At 37.8% G+C, this 27,416-nt stretch overlaps 1 protein-coding gene across 50 annotated transcripts in view; it reads left to right on the top strand.

Moving 5' to 3' along the window:
• The window catches only part of TTN (titin), a 348,879-nt gene that overhangs the window by 229,623 nt on the left and 91,840 nt on the right, over positions 1 to 27,416 (top strand). For all 50 annotated transcript variants that reach the window (XM_073633763.1, XM_073633783.1, XM_073633784.1 and 47 more), the window contains 45 exons: positions 1,107 to 1,373; positions 2,199 to 2,465; positions 2,566 to 2,832; positions 2,925 to 3,064; positions 4,437 to 4,563; positions 5,356 to 5,498; positions 7,434 to 7,557; positions 7,638 to 7,904; positions 8,043 to 8,140; positions 10,106 to 10,274; positions 10,493 to 10,759; positions 10,847 to 11,116; positions 12,100 to 12,378; positions 12,472 to 12,880; positions 12,984 to 13,108; positions 13,198 to 13,464; positions 13,691 to 13,960; positions 14,056 to 14,358; positions 14,452 to 14,754; positions 15,849 to 16,036; positions 16,356 to 16,470; positions 16,562 to 16,846; positions 16,926 to 17,077; positions 19,199 to 19,346; positions 19,605 to 19,782; positions 19,879 to 20,000; positions 20,117 to 20,404; positions 20,526 to 20,822; positions 20,917 to 21,103; positions 21,232 to 21,347; positions 21,452 to 21,751; positions 21,857 to 22,156; positions 22,323 to 22,428; positions 22,517 to 22,713; positions 22,803 to 23,108; positions 23,198 to 23,476; positions 23,564 to 23,863; positions 23,948 to 24,250; positions 24,353 to 24,727; positions 24,882 to 25,184; positions 25,297 to 25,596; positions 25,687 to 25,983; positions 26,093 to 26,377; positions 26,483 to 26,776; positions 26,910 to 27,209. In XM_073633763.1, coding sequence (XP_073489864.1) covers positions 1,107 to 1,373; positions 2,199 to 2,465; positions 2,566 to 2,832; positions 2,925 to 3,064; positions 4,437 to 4,563; positions 5,356 to 5,498; positions 7,434 to 7,557; positions 7,638 to 7,904; positions 8,043 to 8,140; positions 10,106 to 10,274; positions 10,493 to 10,759; positions 10,847 to 11,116; positions 12,100 to 12,378; positions 12,472 to 12,880; positions 12,984 to 13,108; positions 13,198 to 13,464; positions 13,691 to 13,960; positions 14,056 to 14,358; positions 14,452 to 14,754; positions 15,849 to 16,036; positions 16,356 to 16,470; positions 16,562 to 16,846; positions 16,926 to 17,077; positions 19,199 to 19,346; positions 19,605 to 19,782; positions 19,879 to 20,000; positions 20,117 to 20,404; positions 20,526 to 20,822; positions 20,917 to 21,103; positions 21,232 to 21,347; positions 21,452 to 21,751; positions 21,857 to 22,156; positions 22,323 to 22,428; positions 22,517 to 22,713; positions 22,803 to 23,108; positions 23,198 to 23,476; positions 23,564 to 23,863; positions 23,948 to 24,250; positions 24,353 to 24,727; positions 24,882 to 25,184; positions 25,297 to 25,596; positions 25,687 to 25,983; positions 26,093 to 26,377; positions 26,483 to 26,776; positions 26,910 to 27,209 — 10,683 coding nt within the window. The remainder of the gene's footprint in view (positions 1 to 1,106; positions 1,374 to 2,198; positions 2,466 to 2,565; positions 2,833 to 2,924; positions 3,065 to 4,436; positions 4,564 to 5,355; positions 5,499 to 7,433; positions 7,558 to 7,637; positions 7,905 to 8,042; positions 8,141 to 10,105; positions 10,275 to 10,492; positions 10,760 to 10,846; positions 11,117 to 12,099; positions 12,379 to 12,471; positions 12,881 to 12,983; positions 13,109 to 13,197; positions 13,465 to 13,690; positions 13,961 to 14,055; positions 14,359 to 14,451; positions 14,755 to 15,848; positions 16,037 to 16,355; positions 16,471 to 16,561; positions 16,847 to 16,925; positions 17,078 to 19,198; positions 19,347 to 19,604; positions 19,783 to 19,878; positions 20,001 to 20,116; positions 20,405 to 20,525; positions 20,823 to 20,916; positions 21,104 to 21,231; positions 21,348 to 21,451; positions 21,752 to 21,856; positions 22,157 to 22,322; positions 22,429 to 22,516; positions 22,714 to 22,802; positions 23,109 to 23,197; positions 23,477 to 23,563; positions 23,864 to 23,947; positions 24,251 to 24,352; positions 24,728 to 24,881; positions 25,185 to 25,296; positions 25,597 to 25,686; positions 25,984 to 26,092; positions 26,378 to 26,482; positions 26,777 to 26,909; positions 27,210 to 27,416) is intronic.

Here is a 27,416-nt window from a genome sequence, read left to right on the forward strand (position 1 = left end):
CAGAGTTCAGGGGGGTTGCACACAGAGTGCAGAGCTGCCACTTGTAAACACAGAAACTGGACTTCTGTGTTTACAAGTGATTGTGGTCAGCAGGCCCCTCCCAAGGGTCTGAGCCAGAGGTGGTGGAACTGAGTTCCACCAAGTTCCCCCTGAAAAATAGCCCTGCTCTTACCGCAGTCTCAGACACACACATGCACTTGAATACTACACAGGAGCTGATTAAAGGGAACCTATCATTTTTTAAGGATTTTTTTTAGATGTGTATGTGAAAAAGATCAGTTTATTGTATGTAACCTTACCTAAAAGGGGAAGTACTTTAGGGAACACCCATGTTAAAGTAATCTTGTCAAGGGTGTAAAATCTGAATGCAACAATACACTGTGAAGGAAGAGCACTCATACATAACTTTTAGTGACCAGTGAAACGTTGCAGAGTATTTAGTGCCACTACTATGCAATACTTCTAGATTTTAATAGTGCCCGGACCCCACCCCCACTGGGTTCTGAGATTTCACCTGACAACTCCTACATTAATACTTCGTTCTGTAGTAATGAAGGTAACTAGTATTTTTCGAAGAATAGGTCAAACGCGGCAGCCTCCATAATTCTTTAAGAAACACAGTGGGGATGAATTTCTCAAGGTAAATAGACTTATCACTTTGCAAGGGCTTAACTTGTGAGCCCTTAACAGTGAATGAGGTGACGCCCTGCTGACATCTATCATCCAATCATGTAAAAAGAAAAAAATACTGTTTTTTTTATTTTCCTTGCACGTAATTGACTATTTGTTGCAAAGTAAATTTTCACCACATTTTTAATAAAGCAAAAACTTTCTTGCAAAGTGAACAGCCTATTTACCTTTACTAAATCAACCACATTGTTTCTATGTACAATATACAGTATATGTATATAGTACTGTAATGTTACCGATTTACCTAACCTGTCCATGCAGTTTGCCCTGTAATCCAAGCAACTGTTTATTAAGGATGCATTCTGCTGATTCCTTTACAGAAAAAAAATTATAGATAACATATTTTTATCCTGTAGATAACAATTAATAAGTAACAATAAAAAATAATAAATGCTTATTCATGCCTTGTCTTGCAGAACTTCCACTCATCTTCATCACTCCACTTAGTGATGTCAAGGTGTACGAAAAGGATGAAGCAAGATTTGAATGTGAGACTTCAAGATTGCCTAAGACTTTACGTTGGCTAAAAGGTTCCCAGGAACTCACGGGAGATGACAAATATGAACTCATTGCTGAAGGCACAAGACACGCTCTGGTCCTTAAGTCAGTTGCCTTTGAAGATGAAGCTAAATACATGTTTGAAGCAGAGGACAAGAGAACCAGTGGCAAACTCATAATTGAAGGTTTGTTTCTATTTTATAAAATACACACTGTGGCAGGGTGAGCCGCAGCCACAGTCTAAAATGGCAGTCTAGGGCAGGTTTTGCAGGACACAGGCACACTATTGGTGCAAGTGTGTGCTGGATTCATATTAGAGCCAGTATTAGAGCTCAAGGACTCACCCTCCCGAGGGGGTCACTGTGTGAAAGGAGCAGTGAGAGGTGCACGCCTGCATAGTACTGTCCAGGTCAGAACAGACAAAGGATTGAACCTGTGAAGGATGTAACAGCTGGGGGCTGAAGGATATGAAGCCAGGCTGACAGAGGTACAGCGTTTTGAGAATGAGCACTGGAACTGTGTGTTTGACAGTCAGATGGACTGAGGCATGAGGCCAGAGCCACAGGGCAGATAAAGAGCCAGGTGGCTGAATCCCTTGTTATGTTTCGTATTGATGGTGAGAACCCCCTGTGTGAGAAGATATCCATGTGGGAATTTTTGCTTTCTTTTAAATAAAAGTGGGCAGCAAAAAGCCCCAAAATGTACTTCTGTCATGGAGTAAACTCACTCACTACCAATGAGCTAAACAATCTCCAAATTGTCACACCACCAAAATAAATTCATAACTAATTAAATTATTAATTTCTAAATGATTGAAATAAATCTTAAATCTTATTTTAGATAACTTTGTTGTCTAAAAAATAGCATTAATAGTTTTTTTATCAATATTGCTTTGGCAAACATTGATGATATGTATGGAACATTTGGTTAAATTATTACCTGTTATTTTTATTTTTTAAATCAATTCTGTGGAGGTGGACTTAATCAATAATTTGTGTACACTTTCGTAGGTATTCGTCTTGAATTTGTGACACCACTTAAAGATGTGACAGTTAAAGAGCAAGAAACAGCTGAATTTACAATTGAGTTATCTCATGACAACATACAAGTTAGCTGGTTTAAGAATGACCAGCGTCTACATCCCAGCAAGCTGGTTTCAATACATGACGATGGCAAATTCCATACCATTAAGTTCAAGGATGTTACTTTGGATGACACTTCACTAATCAAAGTTGAGGCCATGGGAAAAACCAGTGAGGCTAAGCTTACTGTGCTTGGTGAGTTGTGACTAACTATATAAGTGCATAAATCAGAAAATTCACTGTATTGTGTAGGGATATATTTTTTATTGATGTGTATTATATGTATTTGTCACAGAGGGAGATCCATACTTTACAACCAAATTGTCAGATTACACTGCTGTAGAGAAAGACGAAGTGGTCCTGCTTTGTGAGGTCAGCAAGGCCAAAGCACCAGTGAAATGGTTCAAGGATGGACAGGAGATAATTCCATCCAAGAATTTAGTCATTAAGGCCGATGGAAAGAAACACATTCTCACATTAAAGAAAGCTTCAAAGAAAGACATTGGAGAATATGCTTGTGATTGTGGAACAGATAAAACTATTGCCAGACTGAACATTGAAGGTAAGACTTATGATCCATGAGGTGTTTTTTAAAGTTTGATTATGATGGTGGAGGCTAAGGCTCAATTTTAACTTGCTTACATTATCCCTTAGATCGTGACATCAAGGTTGTCCGTCCTCTGTACAGTGTGGAGGTTATAGAAACAGAAACTGCTCGCTTTGAAACTGAGATATCTGAAGACGATGTCCATGCTAATTGGAAACTCAAAGGAGAAGCATTACATCCTTCTCCAGTAAGCATAGCTCCATTTATACTGAAAGCAATGTGTGATGTCATAGCATAACTTAATTTAAATAGCATATGGGCTTCTGGTAAACATATGTTACAGAGAAGGCATATAATAAAGAAAACCACTGCACTTTCTTATCAAGGTTTTTGTGTATTTTGGAAAGGTGGGGTCAAACCCTGCACACCGATAGTAGCTATGTCTCTCCTCTATATCTTTGCCCAACCCTTTTTCTTCCATTTTCCATTCTTTCAGTTTATGAAATTACTGTCACACTCAACACTCCTATGAGTGATTCATACTGCATTGACATGGAGGTATCAAAAAATGGAAACACAGAGGACTAAAATATTTCCAAAAATCACTATAATAATTACTGGATAAACCAAATATATCTACTGCAGCTACAATAAATCCTTAAAGTTTTGTGTTTTCATAAAGCAAACCTGCACTTTAACAATTCAGGGCAAAAAAAGTGTGCTAGATGGAACCCTAGCATTTTTGTTTTTGCCTTCATTTTGCTCCCCCACCTCTCTATTAAAACACTGGTTGGATCTAGGTTTTAGCCTATGCATGTGCTGCATGGAAAACAGATATTGTGAGAAAGCGAGTGTTAGATAAGTACAAGGGTGCTTTCAATCAGTGAACATATTGCATTGCCCTAAATTGGCAATCAAGTTCACTTTAAAGGGTTAGTTATCCATTACAGAAAAATTGTTAAGGTGACGTAACAACAGACCCCCTCCCCACTTTTCCAGTCCCTGCTGCACTTACCTACTGCGATCCTCAGCTGTCTGGTTTCCTGCAGCCACTCCACTAGTCCAGGGATTATCTCTGCTGCTCTCTCTCTTCTCCGTCTAGCATGGCTGGGACAGGCCAGATGGATTCTCTACGGTTAGCGCAGTCTATGTGATGGCACTGACCAATCAGAATCTATCTACCCTGGCAGGGCTGGACAGACAAAAGACCAGTGGAGAAGCTGCAGGAGCTTTTACAGTTGAGGATCACTGTACAGCAGGGACTGGGGGGTGTTGGTGTGAATAGAGTCTGGTGTTAGGTCACCTTTACAGTTTTTCAAACTAACCATTTAAGCAGAGTTTTACATACAGCCTGTGAACTTCAAGGAGGTTTGCTTATTAAGTTTTTTTTTAACAAGATGAGTTTATCTGAGTATGTTTATATGAGTATGATCTGCAAGAAAATTTAGGAGCGCCTGTTTTAGATTATCTATATTTCTGGGTTATCTATATTTCTATAGGTTTAATATAATTAAGACAAACACAAATAGTGAGAGTAAAAGCTAGGCTACTGGGCAATTTTTGCTTTTTGGGCTGTTCAATGTTGCAGGTGTTAAACTCAATATATTGATTTATTTTAGGACTGTGAAATCAAGGAAGAAGGCAAAAGACACTTGCTTATCCTTTACAATGTGCGAATGGACCAAGCTGGTGGTGTGGATTTCCAAGCAGCCAATGCAAAGTCCAGTGCACATCTCAAAGTGAAAGGTAATAACTTTTTTAGGCTTCTCAAGTAAACTGAAATCATTTAATTGCTATGCGTTACTACAGCTTTAATTTCTTTCTTTTGTTATGCATTGACCTCCTGATTATTGCTAGCATATGTCCATAGATAACACATTTTAAACTTGTATCAAATATGCAAAAAAGGGCACTGTTACTGAGTAATGTGTCTGATTTTATTTATGTTTTTAATTTGCTTTAAAATTTAAAAAAAATGCCTTCCTGTATATCTAGGATTATAGAGGTATAGTTTTAAAAAATAGTTAGCTAAATGAATAAACTATATTCACAAAGTGTTGAGTCATCATGGATAGCCTGGATGTTTCTGTAGTAAGTTGTTACGAAAGAAGATTGTTACAAAGAAAGACTTGCTGTGTTGGCACGTTAACTGCTGATAGAGAGAGCATTATGTTGTCAATTTTGGAAAATGCCAAGAGATTGATTGACAGCAGCGGCTAGGGTAACCAGGTTGCAGCTGTCTCTGTCCAATAGGCCCTTTACTATTTTAGAAGAGATATGCTATATGTAGCAAGAGGCATATGGTTAATGGGTGGGTGTACTGCTGACTCTGTTCAGTGTAAGGAGACACCATATGCAAATTGAGGCTCCACCTATTTGTGATCCCAGGAGGTCAGAGTCCAGTGGTAGCCCTTAAATAGTTTCAGTGCACTTCTCTGCATCCTGGAGGAAAGCCACAATGGATTTTAGAGAGTGAGGGGCATTAGCTTTCCTAGGAGCAAGGACTTTAATGAAAAATGTCTTCTTCTTTTGGAAAAGCCCGTCTTATTGGCCTGCTAAGGCCCTTGAAGGATGTGACAGTGACAGCTGGGGAATCAGCTACCTTTGAGTGTGAGCTCTCCTATGAAGGGATACCTGTGGAGTGGTTCCTCAAAGGCCAAAAACTGGAATCCAGCGATAAGGTAAGACTTTTTGAACTTCCAAAATATAAAATTTGGCTTTTTAGTGAATAAAATGTGAGAGACACATGCAAAACATATAGCAGAGTATATTTTATGCATATGAATGCATAGATTCTAAATCATTTTTCACATTTTTTTTTCTTTACACAAACCTTGAAAACAACTTTTGCACTGAAACAAAAGCATTTTCAGGGACAAAATGTAAACACTATTTTTTCTTTATAACTGTTATAATGCTACATTAGGACAGAACTGTTAATAATGTTCTCTTGATGAGGTGCATGCCTCTCTTGATTCGTTTTTCATTCACTTGATAACTGTAGTAAAGTATTGTGCATATATGGGGATTAGCAGGCTTAAAATTCCATTTCAGGCAATTGAAAGCATAACTTTGCAGGCAGATTTGCACTCTAGGTCCTCTTTGCCTGCTATTTATATCCCAGCTTCAAGTGCTTCTTTTACATTTCAAGATACCAGAGGTTGTCAGCCTCTTTCAGCAATGTCACATTATCTATTGAATCAAATGTTCACAACCATGCTAATCATTTTATTAAACAATAATGAATATTTATTGACATTGTTAAATGCGTTTGTTTTATTTATGTTTTAAATAAATTATTGAATTGTTACAGTTATAATTCTCCTTTTTAATAATTAAGGCATGTGTTGGCTAATACTAATGCATTGTAGTTAAAATGTTTTGTTTTATCAAGTTTAATTGTGTTAAATATGAATAGAACGCTATGTATGTTTTTTGTGTTTATTGCATAAAACACATTGGAGGCCTTCTCACTGTAGAATGGCATATTATGTAATACAAATGGTATCCACTCATTCAGCTCTCATATCATGAAAATTGCAAAGCTAATACATTTGTAGATCAATTGAGAAAAGGGTTATTATTGTTGCTGAAATGTATTAGGAGCGTGAATAACATAATGGAAAATAAAATTAATACAGACTGTACATTAACCGGATTTATAAGAGTTAGCTATTGTGTTGTAACCTGTTTAGGGTGGAGGTAGCATTTGCTCTAAACCTGCTCTAAGTTAGACTAAGCATCTGGTTGTCATGGGCAACAACACCACTTTACCTTCATGTATTTCAAAAGCTGTTCATGTTTGTATATGATTTAGAGAACATGAGTCAGAGAAAGCATACGTAAGATTATGCATTTACTTCAGAAACATTAAGTTCAACAACATTATATACATAACACAAGTGCAGAAAGTAAAGTATGTATACTTACTTTAGGACAGTAGCTATCCAAAATCTTTATCAAATTTAGTTGTATAAATTACAGTGCTTAAAGTGGTTGTAAATCCTGTACTACCACTTTTACCTACAGGTAAGCCTATAATAAGGCTTACCTGTAGGTACTGTGAATATCTCCTAAACTTGCACCATTTAGGAGATATTCACCATACACGCTTGCGCCAACGTCATCGGTGCATACACACTTTAGAAACGGCTCGATCGTGCCATTTCTAAAGGGCCTGTGCCGTGACCGGTGGCTCCCGCACGCATACGAGGGAGTGACGTCATCGCTGCTTTGGCCAATCACAGTGCCAGAGCCCACGAACCCGGAAGTAACTCCAGGAGACATGTCGTCGGTCACAACGGTATATTGGGACTGCTGAAACAGCATTGATCTAAGGTAAGTATTTCATAATGAGCTATTGTGTGATGCATAGCTCATTATGCCTTTGTCTTGCAGGTTTTTGTTGTTTTTTTTTTTTAGATGGATTTATAACCACTTTAATTATCATAAAATAGAAAGGCATAGCCTACAGTAGTTTAGAATAAATGTGTTTGATTTTAATGTTATTTTTATATATGCATTAAAAATACCATTTTAAATATTGCAAATGTAGGTTGTTTTTACATCACAAGTGCATGACACATGCGGAAAACACCTTTTTTTCTCTTTCATAGATTGTGACACGTGCTGAAGGAAGGGTTCACACAATTACTCTAAGGGATGTGCAATTAACAGATGCTGGAGAAGTCACACTCACTGCAAAAGATTTTAAGACACAAGCCAACCTAACTGTGAAAGGTACACTTTTCATTTGATTTTGTTTCTTTTAAGAGACTTTTCAGCAGAATGTTTTCTAATGGGATTTTTTAATCATTCAGAACCTCCAGTTGAATTTACTAAACCTCTTGAGGACCAAACAGTAGAGGAAGAAGCTACTGCAGTACTTGAGTGTGAGGTGTCCAGAGAGACTGCTGAGGTTAAATGGTTTAAAAATGGACAAGAAATCCACAAAACCAAAAAATATGACATCATCGCTGAGGGAAGAGTTAGAAAGCTTATCATCCATGGCTGCACACTTGATGATGCAAAAACATATAAATGCGATGCCAAGGGTTTCACGACATCTGCATTCTTGAACGTGGAACGTAAGTTCCAACTTGTTTTTTTTGTTTAGATTCGTATAGAAGTTACAAAAAGTTTTAGCAGAAACCATAAAAAAATCAACAGTACAATATTAAAGTCAATCAGTAAAGTACGTTTTGCCTTTTTGTTTCAATTTTCAGCTCCATTTGTGGAATTTAGCAAACCTCTTACTGACCTTGAAGTTAAGGAGAAAGAAACTGCCCGGTTTGAGTGTGAAATTTCGCGTGAAAGTGCCAAGGTATGTGTTACTGCAAGTCCTTCTGAGGTAGCATAATTATAACTGTTTACCATAATTTTACCGTCTAAGCACCATTACTAAAAAATACCGCAGACATTTTAACCGCTTCAGGTCCACCTTATAGCAGTTTTACTGCTACAGGGTGGCACCTGTGCACCGGATCATGTATATATATATATATATATATATATATATATATATATATATATATATATATACACCTCCGGGTAGGGGGCGCGCATGTGCACCGCCAGCAGCTTGCTTCTGCTGTCATTACTCCAGCACCCGCCGATCATCACTCAGGGTAGTAAAACACTGGTTAGGTACACAGTTAACCCTCTGATCGCCCCTGATTTTAGCCCCTTCCCAGCCAGTGTCGTTAGTACAGTGACAGTGCATATTTTTAGCACTGATCACTGTATTAGTGTCACTGGTCCTCAAAAAGTGTCAAAATTGTCAGTTAGTGTCAGTATGTCTGTCACAATATCACAGACCTGCTATAAGACACTGATCGTCGTAAAAAAAATCCCATAGTTTGTAGACGCTATAACTTTTGCACAAACCAATCAATATAGCTTATTGGGATTTTTTTACCAAAAATATGTAGATGTATACATATTGGCCTAAATTTATGAAGAAATTTGATTTTTTTTAAATTTATTTTATAACAGAAAGTAAAAAAATATTATTTTGTTTAGTTTTTTTTCAAAATTGTCACAAAAAATAAAAAAGCACATACATTTATTTGGGTACAGCGTTGCATGACCATGCAATTGTCAGTTAAAGTAACGCAGTGAAAACAGTATATACTCGCGCTAAGGTGAAAAAGAATAAATTGTTGATGTAAATAAAACTTGCAGTTGCTGTACACAAAGTGCTATTTACTTGATAATATAAATATTACAGTACTTGCAACAGTACAAATAAAGAAAATAACCATCAGAAAACATATCACAATTGTGTTATTATATATTCCAAAATTATCCTATTAAAGTACTCTAGTGCTCTAAAAAAAAACATCAAATACTGTATAAGGATACAACGCTTGAAACAGTGCAAAATTAATAAGTAAACAACAACATATGAGATTGTATTGTATTATTGCAAAAACGTCCCAATAAAAGTGCTCTTGTGCTCCAATCCACTGAAAAGTGCAAAGTGCTTCAAACTTCCACTCTGTGATGTGACACACTCTCCTTCAATGTCCCCACTCACCATATATAATGGACCCCTAGCTTTTCAGTCTAAGGGTCAAGCAAGCCGAAATCTGGCTGAGGATTATTTAAATAGGTCCACAGGAGATCTCTCCCAGCATGGCTAAAGTTGAAATATTCACCAGAAAAAAGGAAAGGGAACTATTAGTGAAGTTCTGTATGTTCGGTGTTTATTGCGCAAACAAAAAATTCCTACTTACAAAACTCCAAATTTCAGTGAGAATGTAAACAGATACAGGGATACAATTCAGGAATGCCACATCCAACCGGAAGTGAGTCACCTGGACTCGGCACCAGAAATTACGTCAATGCGTTTTGCCCCCCCCCCACAAGGCGTCATGAAGGGAGGTCCTTGTATTGTTGCAAGCACTGTAATTTATTTATTGCATGTTATGTAACGCAGTGCCGTATCGCAAAAAATGTCCTGGTCATCAAGGGGGGTAAACCTTCCGGAGGTCAAGTGGTTAATGAGCTAATGACATGTTATACTAAAAAAACAACATAATTAAGTAACTTCGAGGACACAACTATATTTAAGTCATACAGTCACTGCATGCCTCAGAAACTAGCATTGTCAGGTGATAAGTGAAGCCATAGGGTCATGTTTTGGAATTCTAAGACTCCATTGTGTCATTATTTATCATTCACCCAGGATGGTTAAAATGTATTTACTGCTGTTGATGTAAATGAGCATGCAATAGTAAAACAGCATCCACTTTTTTAATTTGGATTACTTTTTTTCAAATGCCAGGTCCACTGGTTCAAAGACGGAATTGAAATTCGAAAGGGCAAGAAATACGATATTATCTCTAAAGGAGTCACACGCACCTTAGTAGTGAACAAATGTGTGTTTGATGATGAAGCAGAGTATACCTGTGAATCGAAAATGGCCAAGACCTCAGGGTTGCTTACAGTCATTGGTAAGGCCAACGATAAACAACACAGAGAGCTTCCTTATTAAAATGCCTTGCAGACCCCAAAACCATTACATTTTATACTTTACTACTCGATTCTCTGTGTATGCCACTGGTAGTAATATGTAATGTCTACAAAAATTTATTATTTTACATATAATAAGCATCTAATGTAATGCATGTCACATATTAACTATGTTTGCATGCATTTGATTATATTTCAGAGGAAGAAGCTATTTTCACCAAAAATCTACCCAATATTGAAGCATGTGAATCTGAATCTGTCAAACTGGTCTGCGAAGTCTCCAAGGCTAGTGCTGATGTGTCCTGGTTTAAAGGAGACTATGAGCTGCCAGATGGTGGAAGATATGAACACATTGCTGAGGGCAGGAAGAGGATCTTGATAATCAACAATATCCGTTTGGAAGATGCCGGTGAATACAACTGTAGACTGCCAAACTCCCGTACAACAGGCAAACTTGGAATTAAAGGTAAGAGAAATCATGGCACTGTGCAAGATAATGCCCAATACGAGTTGTTTAGTAATGTCATCTAATTCAAAGTTGTTTCCTTTTTAGAACTTGCTGCAGAGTTTATTTCCAGACCACAGAATCTTGAAGTACTTGAGGGTGAAAAGGCAGAGTTTGTCTGCTCTGTTTCTAAAGAAGCTTTTGAAGTACAGTGGGTTAAGAATGACACAATTCTTGAAGCTGGAGATAAATATGACATCACATCTGATGGCAAAAAGCGAATGTTGGTTGTCAAAGATGCAGTTCCTAAAGAAGATGAAGGAGTTTATGCTGCCATGATTGGACAATCCAGGGCACCGGCAGAATTGACAGTAATTGGTAAGCTAATATAAAGCCAGTATGTTAATTTTGGTTTGTCAGTGACTTGAAAAATTATTAACAATTATATGTGAAATTTGGCAATGGGTAAAAATTGGCAATAGGTGTACAATGGTGCTTTACAATGTGAGGAGGTCCACATAGAAGGTGCACATGAAGTTGTGCAATATAAGTACTGAACATACCTTAACGTAAAACTAATGGGAAAGCTTTTTTCAATTTGAATAGTAAGGGAAAGTTATAACCCCTGTCAGGATTTTTCCCCTCGTTCTCACTAGCGTCACCAGAACTATAGTCCCTATTTGAAGATTTCCCCCTCTATTTCTTTTCTTAGGAAACCCAAAACCTGGGATTCTTTTCACTTTCAATGATAAAAGTAATGATAACATAAATGGTGAATTTCCCTAACAGGGACACAGAAATCAATAAAAACTTGACAGAGGTTCTTCATTCTCTTCAAAACGAAACAAAAAGTTTTGCCTTTAGTTAAACTTTAAATTCCAATGTAGGGATACCCAGTAATTCTATTCTTATAAGCACAATGCTTTGTGACTACCCCTTGCAGGTATGTGATGCCAAAACTGAAATACAACTGGTATCAGATTATTTGTAATGTTTTCTGATATGGTTTAAGCTTTTTTTTAAATTGCTCTATTAATTGCCTTCAATGTCAAATATTTATGTATGCATCCTACTGTTTATAACTATGTTTCGTGGGAGAGTTTTTGCTCCTTAGCTTTTATAAAAAAGGATTTCATATATATAAAAACATTATTATTTTAATAATAAAAGCTTTACTTTTTGCAAAATCTCCAATAGTTATAATTTATAACTGTTGCTAATTTTCTACTAAACACTTTTTATTAATTAATATATGGCTTAGCGATACAGTAGGGAAATATAGAGTTGCATATGTAAGAAGTACAAATGAAAATTATGTAGTTAATGTATGTTGTTTTTTAATGCATAATTTTACATTACAGAGAGACTCAGGATCATTACTCCTCTAAAGGACCAACAAGTTAAAGAAGGACAAGAACTTGTCTTTAACTGTGAAGTTAATACAGAAGGGGCCAAAGCCAAGTGGTTCAAAAATGATGAAGCAATATTTGATAGTCCAAAATATATTATGGTACACAAAGATCTGGTCTATACTCTTAGAATCAGGGATGCTCAGTCAGATGACCAAGCCAATTACTCAATTTCATTGGCAAACCACAGAGGTGAACATGTCAAGTCTGCTGCCTCCCTAACAGTAGTAGGTAAGTAACTACTACTATTGTAGAATTGTAACAAGTCACCCCTCAGGGTTAGATGGCGCAGGGCTAAACTATACAAAATATTTTCTATTTCAGAGGAGGACTTGAGAATTGTGGAACCTATTGAAGATATTGAAACAATGGAGAAGAAATCAGTCACATTCTGCTGCAAAGTTAACCGTCCAAATGCAACAGTCATGTGGATGAAGAATGGCCAAGAAGTTGTTCTGGACAGAAGAATATTGTATAAGGTTGACAAGTACAAGCATTCTCTTATCATAAAGGACTGTGGATTTGTGGATGAAGGAGAGTACACAGTCATTGCTGGACAAGACAGGGCAGTAGCTGAGCTCTTGATCACAGAAGCTCCAGCAGATTTTGTTCAACATCTCCAAGACCAAACTGTTATTGAGTTTGAGGATGCTGTCTTCACTTGCCAGCTCTCAAAAGAGAAAGCCGCTGTGAAATGGTACCGAAATGGCCGGGAACTTAGAGAGAATAAAAAGTGAGGAAACTTAACTTAAAATTTTAAATCATATTCTTTTTTTATATGACCTTCTTCATAGTTATAATCTAATTTTCCTAACTCATCCTATGTCTTTTTTAAGGTATCTATTTGAAAAAGATGGAAGTCTCCACAGACTTATTATTAAAGACTGCAGACCAGAGGATGAATGTGAATATTCTTGTGGAGTAGACGAGAGAAAATCAAGAGCAAGACTTTTTGTTGAAGGTAAGGGAAACAGTTTGTCTTTGTGCTGGTGCAAATACAGTCTAATGGGATTTTTCTACATGTATTTTATTTTTTCCTCTTACTTCCAGAAATCCCGATTGAGATTATCAGACCACCTCTTGACATTTTTGAAGCTCCAGGATCTGATGTTATGTTTGAGGTTGAGCTAAATAAGGACAGAGTAGAGGTGAAATGGCTCAGAAATAACATGATCATTGTCCAGGGAGACAAACATCAAATGATGAGTGAAGGAAAGGTCCATAGGCTACAAGTTTGTGAAATCAGACCCCGTGATCAGGGTGAATACAGATTTGTGGCTAAGGATAAAGATGCTAGAGCAAAACTTGAACTAGCAGGTACAGTATATTTATATCTATGCATGCAAACAAGCTCAAAATACAAGTGTAACATTGTCATACTCACATAAATCTGGTGTTATGCGTGTATATATTTTATGCAACGTTTTTATTCTTTTTTACTTTTCCAGTTTAATTAAGCATATTATTGTTAATTCTAATATTGTTATTCCAATGATGTGAAATCAGTCATTGCATTAATATATGCATCCTTGATTATTAACAGCTGTACCAAAGATAAAGACAGCAGATCAGAACATTGTAATCGATGCAGGAAAGCCACTTACAATGTCTGTGCCATATGATGCCTATCCAAAAGCAGAAGGTGAATGGCGTAGAGAAGGTGAAAGTTTGTCTGATGTAAATGTGGATACTACAGCAAATGCAACAAGCTTCAGGATTCCTGAAACAAAGAAAGCAGACAAGGGTCATTACACAATCATCCTGCAAAACAAACATGGCAAGGCAGAGGCACACATTAACCTAGATGTTATTGGTATGTTGTTACTGCCAGTACCTTAGCAAAAATTTAAGAAGCCACATTTTTTTTGCTGCCAGTATGGCTTAAGTGTTTTTTTACATTTATTTCAGATGTCCCTGGACCTGTCAGAAATCTAGAAGTGGTTGATACATATGATGGGGAAGTCAGTCTGGCTTGGGAAGAACCAGAGTCAGATGGTGGCAGCAAAATTACTGGCTATATTGTTGAAAGGAGAGACATCAAGCGTAAGACTTGGGTCCTTGTTACTGATCATGCAGACAGCTGTGAATACACTGTCACTGGACTCCAGAAGGGAGGTGTAGAATATTTGTTCCGTGTCAGTGCCAAAAACAGAGTTGGTGCTGGTGAACCTGTGGAAACAGACAAACCCGTTGAAGCAAGAAGCAAGTTTGGTAAGTACAGTGAAAAATCTGCACCATGTCTGGTTGATTTTATAAGGGTTTTTTGATCTGCAAATGGAATATTGATTGTTATCTATATTACAGATGTTCCTGGACCTCCTCTCAATGTGGCTGTTTGCAATGTCAATCGCTTTGGTGCATCACTGACTTGGGAGCCACCAGAGTATGATGGCGGAACTGAAATAACAGCTTACATTATTGAGCTGCGTGACAGAGCTTCTATTAAATGGGATACAGCCATGATCACCAAGCCTGATGAACTGGGAGCCACTCTCAATGATGTTGTGGAGAACAAAGAATACATTTTTAGAGTCAGAGCTGAAAACCAAGCTGGAATTGGCAAACCCAGTGCTGCTACACCTGCTGTTAAGATCAGGGATCCAATTGGTATGTATATATCTATGATCATGTATTGCAGTTTAAAGTGTAAAGAGAATTTGTAGTATTGGAGAAGGTGGTGTGCTGCCAGGGAGGCTGTTGGGGAAGATGGTCATTGGCTTGTTTTATTATCTGCTAGTTTTAGGGTATTTTAAAGGGGTAATATTAAGTCCTTCTGTTAATGCCAGTTAAACTCCATTCATTCAAATCAGCTAAACCCACAATCTGTTTACTAAATTCCACCCCTTTTGAATACGCATGTTGCAAAAAGGTTAGTGTAATTGTGATGTTCTTAGATGTGAAATAGCAGCTACAGGTATCACCCCTAACTATTTCACAATTTATCTTGCATGCTAGTTTAGATGGGGCCTCAAACATGATATTTCTAAAATACAATAAAATCTTCATTACTAAAAGAACTAAGCAGATTGTGTCACCTGCCCTATCCCTTTTATAGCATTTGCTTGGTAATAACGTACTTATGTGCTATCAGTGCTATCCAACTATCATAGACAATCTTTAGATTTCTGTTTCTCCTCTGTACAATTTGCAGTACAGGTGACAGGTTCATGTCAGGAATCTCTTGCATGGAGTCGTCAGTGCATGTTCAGCCCCTTATTATGTATAACACTACTGGTGATGTGACTGTCCACATATGGTCATTGGACAATCATGTCACTAGCATCAACGCCCCTTTGTTCACTTTCAGCTGTCAGCTGGGGAATCTCCTGACAGTTGAATGGGGCCAGGGATGAGTCATCTGTTGCTATGCTGTTGCTGGTATGCTGCCAGCATCATAGCAACCAGTGAACCCTATGTGAGAATGACAGCTTCCAAGCACAAAATGCCCCATTTTGAGCACTAGCATCTCTCTGTATGCCAACATAGAGTTGGTGTTATTTACCACCATTTTCTTTAAGAATCGGCCACAGCCATATTGTCAGATTCTAAAAGTGGTGGTAGCAAGAATTACCTGAATTTGGCGCATGTGTCGGAAAGCTTTGTGAAACTGTTGCAAGGCTTTCCTGAATTAGGTGCAGGCCACTAGGGGTCAAATATGTGTGGTAATATCGTTATTAAATCTCCCCCATGTGTATTTTCAGAAAAACCAAGCCCTCCAATCAACTTGACTCATTCAAATCAAACCAAGTCTACTGTTCAGCTTACATGGGAACCTCCTCTTGAGGATGGTGGAAGCCCAGTATTAGGCTACATTATTGAACGATGTGAAGAAGGCACTGACAAATGGATACGCTGCAACATGAGACTTGCTCCTGATCTTACATACAAGGTACATTCCTAATTTCTCTGTTTCAGTAGTACTCAAAGTTTTACAAAAAGTAAGCAAATTACACTAACACCAGAATCATTATCATCACCAGACCTATGATCTTGGAGCATTTGTATTAATTCCAAATACACCAAGATCTTTTTAGAGAATATTCCAAGACTTATAGAGAACTTTTAATTCTGTTGATTCTGTAGCTTGTTCCAATCTATCAGCTGAATTAATACATATAAATCTAACTGGATAATTTAGATGATATTTTTCAGGTTTTTTTTATTTGCACAAATTATTAACTTTATTATGGTATATCTTAAATAATTAGGTAACTGGTCTGAAGGCTGGAGCAAACTATTACTATAGAGTATCTGCAGAAAATGCAGCTGGCATATCAGATCCTACAGAAAGCTTGGGACCTCTTACAGCAGATGATCCTCACAGTAAGTTTTAGTGCTTATGTCCATTAAAGGAGAAGTTGAATTTGAGTTGTGCAATTTGTAAAATCGTTCCATCTATTTTATTTTTTTCCAGCACCACCCACTCTGGACTTAAGTGCCTTCAAAAAGGGTCTGGAAGTAATTGTCCCCGAACCCCTCAAAATACGTGTTCCAATCACAGGCTATCCTACTCCAACAGCAGTATGGTCAGTGAATGAAGCAATCTTGGAAAACAATGACCGTGTAAAGATAGAGACCACTGCTGCCTTTGCAGAGCTTGTCATTTCCCCAAGTGAACGCCCTGACAAAGGAATCTACACATTAGAGCTGACAAACGCTGTAGCATCAGTATCTGGAGAAATTGATGTGAATGTTATTGGTAAGAGCTAGTGTTATTTTTAGGAAATTCTACTTTTGGTATATTTAAAATAAACTAACTTACAGAAACTTTATTTTAGCTCGTCCAAGTGCTCCTAGAGAACTCAAGGTCGGGGATCTTACAAGAAGCTCTGTCAACCTTTCCTGGGAAGCTCCTGAGAATGATGGTGGCAGCCCTCTTACTGGGTACCTTATTGAGAAACGAGAAGTCAACCGCAAAACATGGGCTAGGGTATGTATTGACTTCTGTATTAATGTGGATTTTTATTGCATATCTATAGTGCATAGAACTATCTAACTAAAACATTCCCATTGTCCAAATATTGTTGACTTTTAAACAGATAAAAGGACCTGTGTCAACAGGTATTAGGCTTGTGTAAATGGGTAAATGCAGCTTGTTTTTGACATTAGTTTGTGATACTTCTAAAATCCTTCACAAATGAAAGGTGCATTTGACCTACAGTTGACCTCCTTCCGACCTGCATTTGACCTACTACAAGCTTCTTTTGTATTCACATACGCTTGTGTGGGAAGAGAAGTAGTTAATTGACATAGACCCAAAATAACATACTGTACAGTGGGGACGGAAAATATTCAGACCCCCTTAAATTTTTCACTCTTTGTTATATTGCAGCCATTTGCTAAAATCATTTAAGTTCATTTTTTCTCCTCATTAATGTACACACAGCACCCCATATTGACAGAAAAACACAGAATTGTTGACATTTTTGCAGATTTATTAAAAAAGAAAAACTGAAATATCACATGGTCCTAAGTATTCAGACCCTTTGCTCAGTATTTAGTAGAAGCACCCTTTTGATCTAATACAGCCATGAGTCTTTTTGGGAAAGATGTATTTACAGCCATGAGTCTTTGTAATACAGCCATGAGTCTTTTTGGGAAAGATTTGGGGATACTCTGCCATTCCTCCTTGCAGATCCTCTCCAGTTCTGTCAGGTTGGATGGTAAACGTTGGTGGACAGCCATTTTTATGTCTCTCCAGAGATGCTCAATTGGGTTTAAGTCAGGGCTCTGGCTGGGCCATTCAAGAACAGTCACGGAGTTGTTGTGAAGGCACTCCTTTGTTATTTTAGCTGTGTGCTTAGGGTCATTGTCTTGTTGGAAGGTAAACCTTTGGCCCAGTCTGAGGTCCTGAGCACTCTGGAGAAAGTTTTCGTCCAGGATATCCCTGTACTTGGCCGTATTCATCTTTCCCTCATTGCAACCAGTCGTCCTGTCCCTGGAGCTGAAAAATACCCCCACAGCATGATGCTGCCACCACCATGCTTCACTGTTGGGACTGTATTGGACAGGTGATGAGCAGTGCCTGGTTTTCTCCACACATACCGCTTAGAATTAAGGCCAAAAAAATCTATATTGGTCCCATCAGACCAGAGAATCTTATTTCTCACCATCTTGGAGTCCTTCAGGTGTTTTTTTAGCAAACTCCATACAGGCTTTCATGTGTCTTGCACTGAGGAGAGGCTTCCGTCGGGCCACTCTGCCATAAACCTCCAACTGGTGGAGGGCTGCAGTGATGGTTGACTTTCTACAACTTTCTCCCATCTCCCAACTGCATCTCTGGAGCTCAGCCACAGTGATCTTTGGGTTCTTCTTTACCTCTCTCACCAAGGCTCTTCTCCCCCGATAGCTCAGTTTGGCCAGACAGTCAGCTCTAGGAAGGGTTCTGGTCGTCCCAAACGTCTTCCATTTAAGGATTATGGAGGCCACTGTGCTCTTAGGAAACTTAAGTGCAGCAGAATTTTTTTTGTAACCTTGGCCAGATCTCTGCCTTGCCACAATTCTGTCTCTGAGCTCTTCAGGCAGTTCCTTTGACCTCATGATTCTAATTTGTTCTGACATGCACTTTGAGCTGTAAGGTCTTATATAGACAGGTGTGTGGCTTTCCTAATCAAGTCCAATCAGTATAATCAAACACAGCTAGACTCAAATGAAGGTGTAGAACCATCTCAAGGATGATCAGAAGAAATGGACAGCACCTGAGTTAAATATATTAGTGTCACAGCAAAGGGTCTGAATACTTAGGACCATGCGGTATTCCAGTTTTTCTTTTTTAATAAATCTGCAAAATGTCAACAATTGTGTGTTTTTCTGTCAATATGGGGTGCTGTGTGTACATTAATGAGGAAAAAAATGAACTTAAATGATTTTAGCAAATGGCTGCAATATAACAAAGAGTGAAAATTTTAAGGGGGTCTGAATACTTTCCGTCCCCACTGTAAAGTAATATCTTCAAATATTGCTGTATTTGTAGTACTAATAATATGATTTTACGGATAACAGCACTATATTGCTATATTACTAAATTATATTATATTACATTATGTTATAGGTTATGGATAATGTAATCGATCAAGAATTCACTGTTTCTGACCTTATCCAAGGCAAAGAATATCTGTTTAGAGTATCTGCATGTAACAAGTGTGGACCAGGAGAACCTGCATACATTGATGAGCCAGTAAACATGTCTGCACCAGCAAGTAGGTGAAAGTTCATTTGTTGCTCTAAAGCATAAAAAATTACATATATACACTATATATTTATATACTGGAGACAGCAAAGTAAAATCAGGGTCCTAGACAAATGTTTGCTTGTTTATTTAATTTGCTTATGCTTGTTTTATAACTTTTAAATTCAATTGTAATGTGATGGCACAATGAGTAAACATGCCTAAAGTACCTAGATATTATAATTCTCTGTTTACTAAAACCTACTCTGTTTGACACTTCTTGATATAGCTGTTCCTGACCCACCTGAAAATGTTAAATGGAGAGACCCATCAGGAAAAGGAATCTTCCTTACTTGGGAACCACCAAAATATGACGGTGGTTCACGTATTAAGGGATACATTGTGGAGAAATGCCAGCGTGGCACAGACAAATGGGAAATTTGTGGTGATTCTGTGATAGAAACAAAGTAAGAATGAGTGGCCACAAGTATCAGTGAGAACATTAGTAAGCAATCTGTGTATACTGGTGATTCTAATATGTTACAATGCCCACCTCTTTATAGGTTGCAAGTTGACAATCTTACAGAAGGGCAGTGGTATGCCTACCGTGTAAAGGCACTTAACAGACTTGGTGCCAGTAAACCAAGCAAGCCAACAGATGACATACTAGCTACAGATCCCAAAGGTATGAAATATTTTCACAATGATTATCTGATGCTATATTGTTTTATGTTTTAAAAAATAAATATTTTATATGTATATATTTCTCGTTTTAACACCACTGTCCATTTTCTTATACAGAGGCCCCAGAAATTTTCCTGGATGTTAAACTGCTTGCTGGTTTAACAGTGAAGGCTGGAACCAAAATTGAATTACCTGCAATAATTAATGGAAAGCCAGAGCCAAGAATAACATGGAACAAAGCAGATTCTCTTTTAAGAGTTGACAAGAGGATAAACATTGAATCCAAGCCTGGACATTCTACAGTTACCATTACTGAGAGTACACGAAGCGACTCTGGAACTTACATTATTGAAGCCGTAAACACCTCTGGCCGTGCTTCAGCAGTTGTTGAAGTTAATATTCTGGGTATGCTCCCTTTAAACCATTACAATTCTTCTTTGAATTTATAATCAAGAATCTGTGACAGTCTATGTGTGTTTTGTGAGTTGCAGCATACTGTATAATAATTTTTCTTTTATGTACACAGATAAACCTGGACCACCCGCTGCTTTTGATATTTCTGAGATAACCAATGAATCTTGTGTGTTGACATGGAATCCTCCAAGGGACGATGGTGGATCCAAGATCACAAACTACATCCTTGAACAGAAAGCTGTAGGAAGCGAAATCTGGAACAAACTGTCTTCAACCATTAAAGAAACTAGATATAAGGCTACAAAATTGACACCTCTTAAGGAATACATATTCAGAGTCAGTGCTGAAAACATGTATGGCATTGGAGAGCCAGTCCAGTCTCTCTCCATGGTGGCTAAATATTCATTTGGTAAAATACTAATATTTTATATTATATTGCCCAGTTACTAAGCTTTTAGTACTAGTGAGAATCTCACAATAGTTGTACTGATTCTTTTTTGCAGATCCACCTGGCCCACCAACTCGCCTTGCATCTTCTGACATTTGTAAAGATGCAGTTACATTGACCTGGAATGAGCCAGATGAAGATGGTGGAAGTCCCATTACTGGATACTGGGTTGAAAGACTTGATCCAGAAACAGGAAAATGGATTAGATGTAACAAGTCTCCAGTGAAAGATCCTACATACAGGTACACATTCTTTGGCAAGCCAAACACAATCACTTTATCCAAAACAGAATAGTTTAAATAATTGCAGGTTATTATTTAGAAATCTCTGTTTAACAATTTTATGAACTTGAAACTCTACTCCGTAACAGAGTCAAGGGCCTTACCAACAAAAAGAAGTATCAGTTCCGTGTTCTGGCTGAAAATCTTGCTGGTCCTGGAAAACCAAGTAGAGAAACTGAGCCAATCTTAATAAAAGATCCAATTGGTATGTTTATTTTAAGTGTACACATTAACAAAAATGCTCTTTACTTAACCTATTACAGTTAGTCTATGGTATATCTATTTACTTTTTATTTTCTTTTGTTCTAGATCCACCTTGGGCACCAGGCAAACCAACAGTTAAAGATGTTGCCAAGACATCTGCCTTCTTGAACTGGCTGAAACCAGAGCATGATGGTGGTGCCAAAATTGAGTCCTATGTTATTGAACTGCTGAAGACAGGCACCGATGAGTGGGTCAGAGTGGCAGAGGGTGTCCCTACCACAGAACACTTTTTGAAAGGCCTCATGGAGAAGCAGGAGTATTCGTTTAGAGTAAGAGCTGTAAACAAGGCTGGAGAAAGTGAACCTAGTGAGCCAAGTGATCCAGTACTGTGCAAAGAGAGACTGAGTATGTTTTCCTTTGTTACCCTCTAAATTACAATTTGTTTTACATTTTATTTTGAAAATATTCAGTGTTTCATTAATAATTTGTGTTTTACTATTTTTATTTTAGATCCACCTTCTCCACCTCGTTTCCTTGAGGTTATTAACATAACAAAGAATACAGCAGATCTTAAATGGACTCCACCTGAAAGAGATGGTGGCTCTCCAATCACCAACTACATTGTTGAGAAGAGAGATGTTAGGCGCAAAGGCTGGCAGACAGTAGACACCACTGTAAAAGAAACTAAATGCTCAGTGACCCCTCTGTCTGAAGGCTCCCTTTATGTATTCCGTGTTGCAGCTGAAAATGCAGTTGGACAAAGTGACTATTGTGAGCTGGAGGACTCAGTACTGGCCAAAGATACATTTAGTAAGTTACCTCATGTTTTGTTGTATTTACATAACATAATGCATTTATTGCATTTGGAACAAATGCAGAAATAATTTATTATTTTAACTTTCATAAAAGTTTTTTTTTACTTGCATTGTTATGTATGAAACACCTCAACATCTTAATAATCATTCCTGCTTTCTAGCTACTCCTGGACCACCATATGCACTTACAGTGGTAGATGTAACAAAGAGACATGTGGAACTGAAATGGGAAGCCCCAAAGAATGACGGTGGAAGACCTATTCAAAGGTTAGTTATCAGGAAATTACACTAATTTGAATTTTTGTTCCACTAAAGTGTACTGCAAAGCTTAATCATCATCTTATTTTACATTCAGATATGTTATTGAAAAGAAGGAGAAGCTGGCTACACGTTGGGTAAAAGCTGGCAGAACTACTGGACCAGAGTGCCATTATAAAGTAACAGATGTTATTGAGGGCACAGAAGTTCAGTTCCAAGTTCGTGCAGAGAATGAAGCCGGAGTTGGTCACCCAAGTGAACCTACAGACATATTGGCCATTGAAGACCCAACAAGTACGTAATGATACAGCGGGATATGTCAAATTCCTCAGAGTAAACATTCAAAATTATTATATATATAAATATTTCTTGCTGTTTTTAAGGTCCCCCATCACCACCTCTTGAGCTACATGTTACTGATGCCAGTAGAAACCACATCTCCATTGCTTGGAAGCCTCCAGAAAAGAATGGTGGCAGTCCTATCATTGGATACCATGTTGAGGCATGCCCAGCTGGCACTGAAAAATGGATGAGAATCAATTCTCGACCAATTAAGGACCTAAAGTACAAAGCTGAAGAAGGTATAATCCCTGATAAAGAGTATATCCTCCGTGTCAGAGCTGTTAATGCTATTGGTGCTAGCGATCCATCTGAAATTTCAGAGAATGTCTTCGCTAAAGACCCAGATTGTAAGTTTATTTTCTCTTCTACTTCATTTTTGATGTTGAAAAACATAATAGTTCTTTTCTTCTGAATCATTTCTCTGATTTACTGACAGGTAACCCAACCATTGATCTGAAAACTCAAGATATAGTTGTGGTAGAAGGAGAGAAACTTACTATTCCAGTGCCGTTCAGATCTGTGCCTGCACCGACTATCAACTGGCATAAGGATGGAAAAGAAATCAAAATAGCTGACAGAGTTTCTGCTAAGAGTGACTATACCTCTGCCACTTTAGATGTTTCTAATGTTGTTCATGGAGATGCTGGAGTCTATACTATTACACTGGAGAACAAGATAGGCTCAACCACAGGATCAATCAATGTTAAAGTTATAGGTAATGGTTGCTGATTTATAAACAATAGAATTAATCAACGTTTAAAAAAAACCCCACAATAATTAGGTTATTTCTTGCATTTTAAAGGACTACCTGGTCAATGTAAAGAGATCAAGGCAGTTGATGTTACCAAGAATTCATGTAAAGTATCTTGGGAGCCTCCAGAATATGATGGTGGAACTCCTATACTGCACTATGTGCTTGAACGCAGAGAAGCTGGAAGAAGAACATACACACCAGTGATGTCTGGAGAGAACAAACTAACATGGAATGTTAAAGATCTGATACCTAATGGAGAATACTACTTCAGAGTCAAAGCCGTAAATAAGATTGGTGGAGGAGAATATCTTGAACTCAGAAACCCCATCATTGCAGAAGATGCTAAGCGTAAGTCATGTTTTTATTAGCTGCAGAAAACTAAAGTACACAGGAGTTTTACACAATATATTCATTGTCTGCATTATTCTACAGAGCGGCCAGATCCACCTGTGGATGTTGACACTCATAATCCAACTTCAAAGACCATAACCATCACCTGGAAACCTCCTCAGTATGATGGAGGCTGCAAGATCATGGGATATATAATTGAGAAGCTACCTAAAGGTGGTGAAAAGTGGGAACGATGTAATGACTCTCTTGTACCTGTGCTATCTTACACTGTTAAAGGTTTGGAAGAAGGAAAAGAATACCAGTACCGTGTATGTGCAGAAAATATAGCTGGTGTTAGTGAGCCTTCTCGTGCAACCCTAGGAATTAAAGCTGTAGATCCCATGGGTACGACAAAAAAGTTCTGAAAATATGTTAAAGTTTTAAACATACAGCAGGCCACATGAGCACTAACATATGTATATTTATGTTTTATTATTTTTCTATCAGATCCTCCAAAAGTCTTCCTTTCAGGCAGTTTGCAGTCTGGACTTTCCGTCAGACAAGGAGATGAAATTGTTTTGAATGCACATATCACTGGTTCACCATATCCAACAATTACATGGCTTAGAAATGATGAGGTAATAAGACCAGAGGAAATAAAGAAGAGAGTGGAAAAAATATTACCTAGGAGGAAAAAGGAAGCAGTTGTAGATGAGCCATTCCACCTCAGCCTGCCGGAGCGGTTGACTGTTGACAACAGCAGACAAGGAGAGTCTGAGCTGTCTGCCAGAGACTCAATTCGTGAGGATTATGGCACATTCACTATAAAGGTTGAAAATGACCATGGTGTTGCCAAGGCTTCATGTGAAGTAAATGTGCTAGGTATGCAAACCTTTATTTTCGTGAAGTATGACTGTTACAAGCAGCATTAATATATTGTCAATAATAATGCTACTCCTTGCTGATATTACAGTACGGTGTTTCTTATTATGGTAATTTTGCTAACAGTTTTTATCTTGCTTTTTATGATTTTCAGATGTACCTGGACCTCCTGTGAACTTTGCATTTGAAGACGTGAGGAAAAACTCTGTTGTATGCAATTGGGAGCCTCCACTGGATGATGGTGGTAGTGAAATCATGAACTATATCTTAGAGAAGAAGGATAATTCCAGGGCTGAAATTGGCTGGGTGATTGTGACATCCACATTGAGACACTGCAAATATCCAGTCACTAAACTAATTGAAGACAAGGAATACATTTTCCGTGTAACAGCTGAAAATAAATTTGGCCCCGGACCTCCATGTGTCTCTCAGCCACTCCTCGCTAAAGATCCATTTAGTAAGTGTTTTCTGCCTGCAGTAGGAATTTTTATATAACATTTATAAAAAAAATTGAAATATGCTTTTGCCAAGAAAACAGAAATTAGCTAAATGCTTCTATTTATCCACAGCTCCTCCAGATGCACCAGAAAAGCCTGAAATTGATGATGTTACAGCCAACAGTATGTTGGTCAAATGGAAGGAGCCCAAAGACAATGGAAGTCCAATTTTGGGTTACTGGATTGAGAAACGTGAAATTAACAGCACCCACTGGGCTCGAGTTAACAGAAACCCGATTAATGCTCTTGAAACCCGAGCTGATGACCTTCTGGAGGGCCTTACATACATATTTAGAGTGTGTGCAGAAAACGCAGGTGGTGTTGGAAAGTTCAGTGTACCATCTGATCCAAAGACTGCACAAGATCCAATACGTGAGTAACATACTGCACGAAATCAAAAATATTTTTTTGGCTGTAAGTACTACTTTACCCCCTTATATTTTCTTTTTTTTTATATAATAGTGTTGCCAGGACCTCCAATTCCAAGAGTTATTGACACAAGTTCATCTGCTATTGAGTTAGAATGGGATCCTCCTCTTTATAATGGTGGTGGAGAGATTACTGGCTACTTTGTTGACAAAGAGCTTATGGGCAGCAAGGAATGGTCACGCTGCACAGACAGGCAAATTAAACTTCGCAAATACACTGTTAAAGGTATTAGAGAGGGAGCAGATTACAAACTCCGTGTAAGCGCTGTAAATTCAGCTGGAGAAGGGCCTCCAGGTGTAACTGAACCCATTACAGTGCTAGAACCACAAGGTATGTTTTTATTATTTCTTGAAAATTATATATGATGGTGGTTTTGCAATTTTTTCTGTATTCCATGCTCAGGGGATATTCAACCACAACTTTTTTTATTCAACTTTAGAACCTCCAGTTGTTGAATTGGACCTTTCAGTAAGAGATGGTATCCAGATTCTGGCTGGCCAGACTCTAAATATTCCTGCCACTGTCTTTGGACGCCCTGCACCTAAAATTGAATGGACAGTAGAAGATGGAGAACTGAACAAAGAGAAAGCTGAAATAATTAATGAGGGCAACTCGTCTGTACTTACAATTGCAAATGCAGAAAGAAAAGACCATGGAAGATACATTATCACTGCTAGCAATGAAAGTGGTACCAAATCTGCTGCAACAAGAGTTGAAATATTTGGTAAGAAATTTCTTTTCTAAGAACACAACTCTAATGCATTGAAGCATCTAAATTTTGCTTGAAATGAAAAGCTAATACATTGCTTAAAATGTTCTTGTTTTCCAGATGTGCCTGGGCCAGTAACTGAGCTAAAACCTGTAGTGGTTAACAGAAAGATGGCTTTACTTAACTGGTCTGATCCTATTGATGATGGTGGCAGTGACATCACAGGATTCATAATTGAAAGGAGGGATGCTAAAATGCACATTTGGAGACAGCCAATTGATACAGAAAGATCTAAGTGTGACATTACAGGCCTTCTAGAAGGACAAGAGTATATGTTCCGTGTCATTTGTAAAAACAAGTTTGGCTGTGGTCCACCTGTTGAATTGGGGCCAATTCTTGCTGTTGATCCCCAAGGTAAAATAGAAAAGGATTTTTTTTTTTTTTTTAGTACAACATTCGTATATTTACCATTAGCAACTATCTGAAAGTTAGATTGACTCAGTTTTGTATTTGAACAGTGCCTCACATGCATTTTTTTTTATCGTAGGTCCTCCTGGTTCACCAGAAAGATTCACCTACACTGAAAGAACAAAGTCGTCAGTCACACTGGACTGGAAACCTCCTCGTAATGATGGTGGCAGTCCTATTATAGGCTATATTATTGAGAAACGTCGACATGATGCCACAGAGTTCGAAAGATGCAATAAAAGGCTGGTTCCAGAGACTTCCTTCTTAGTAGAGAACCTTGCAGAATTGCACATGTATGAATTCCGTGCCAAAGCTGTTAACGAAATTGGTGAAAGTGAACCTTCTCTGCCTCTCAATGTGGTTATTCAAGATGATGAAGGTATATTCTACAATTTGAGTTGTAGTTAGTGATAGCCAAATAGGAGTTTGTTATTATCTTTATTATCTTTGCTGCTCTGTCTGATCTGTGGATAAAGGTCATAAATCTAATCAATGAAAATTCATGAATTGTATGAATTGTTGGCGATTGGATAAATAATTATTTTTGTTTCATAATATTATGAAAAAAAATGTGCAAGTTACATAT

Source organism: Aquarana catesbeiana, linkage group LG06 (genome assembly GCF_042186555.1).
Source record: "Aquarana catesbeiana isolate 2022-GZ linkage group LG06, ASM4218655v1, whole genome shotgun sequence".
In the NCBI taxonomy this organism is placed as follows: Eukaryota; Metazoa; Chordata; class Amphibia; order Anura; family Ranidae; genus Aquarana; species Aquarana catesbeiana.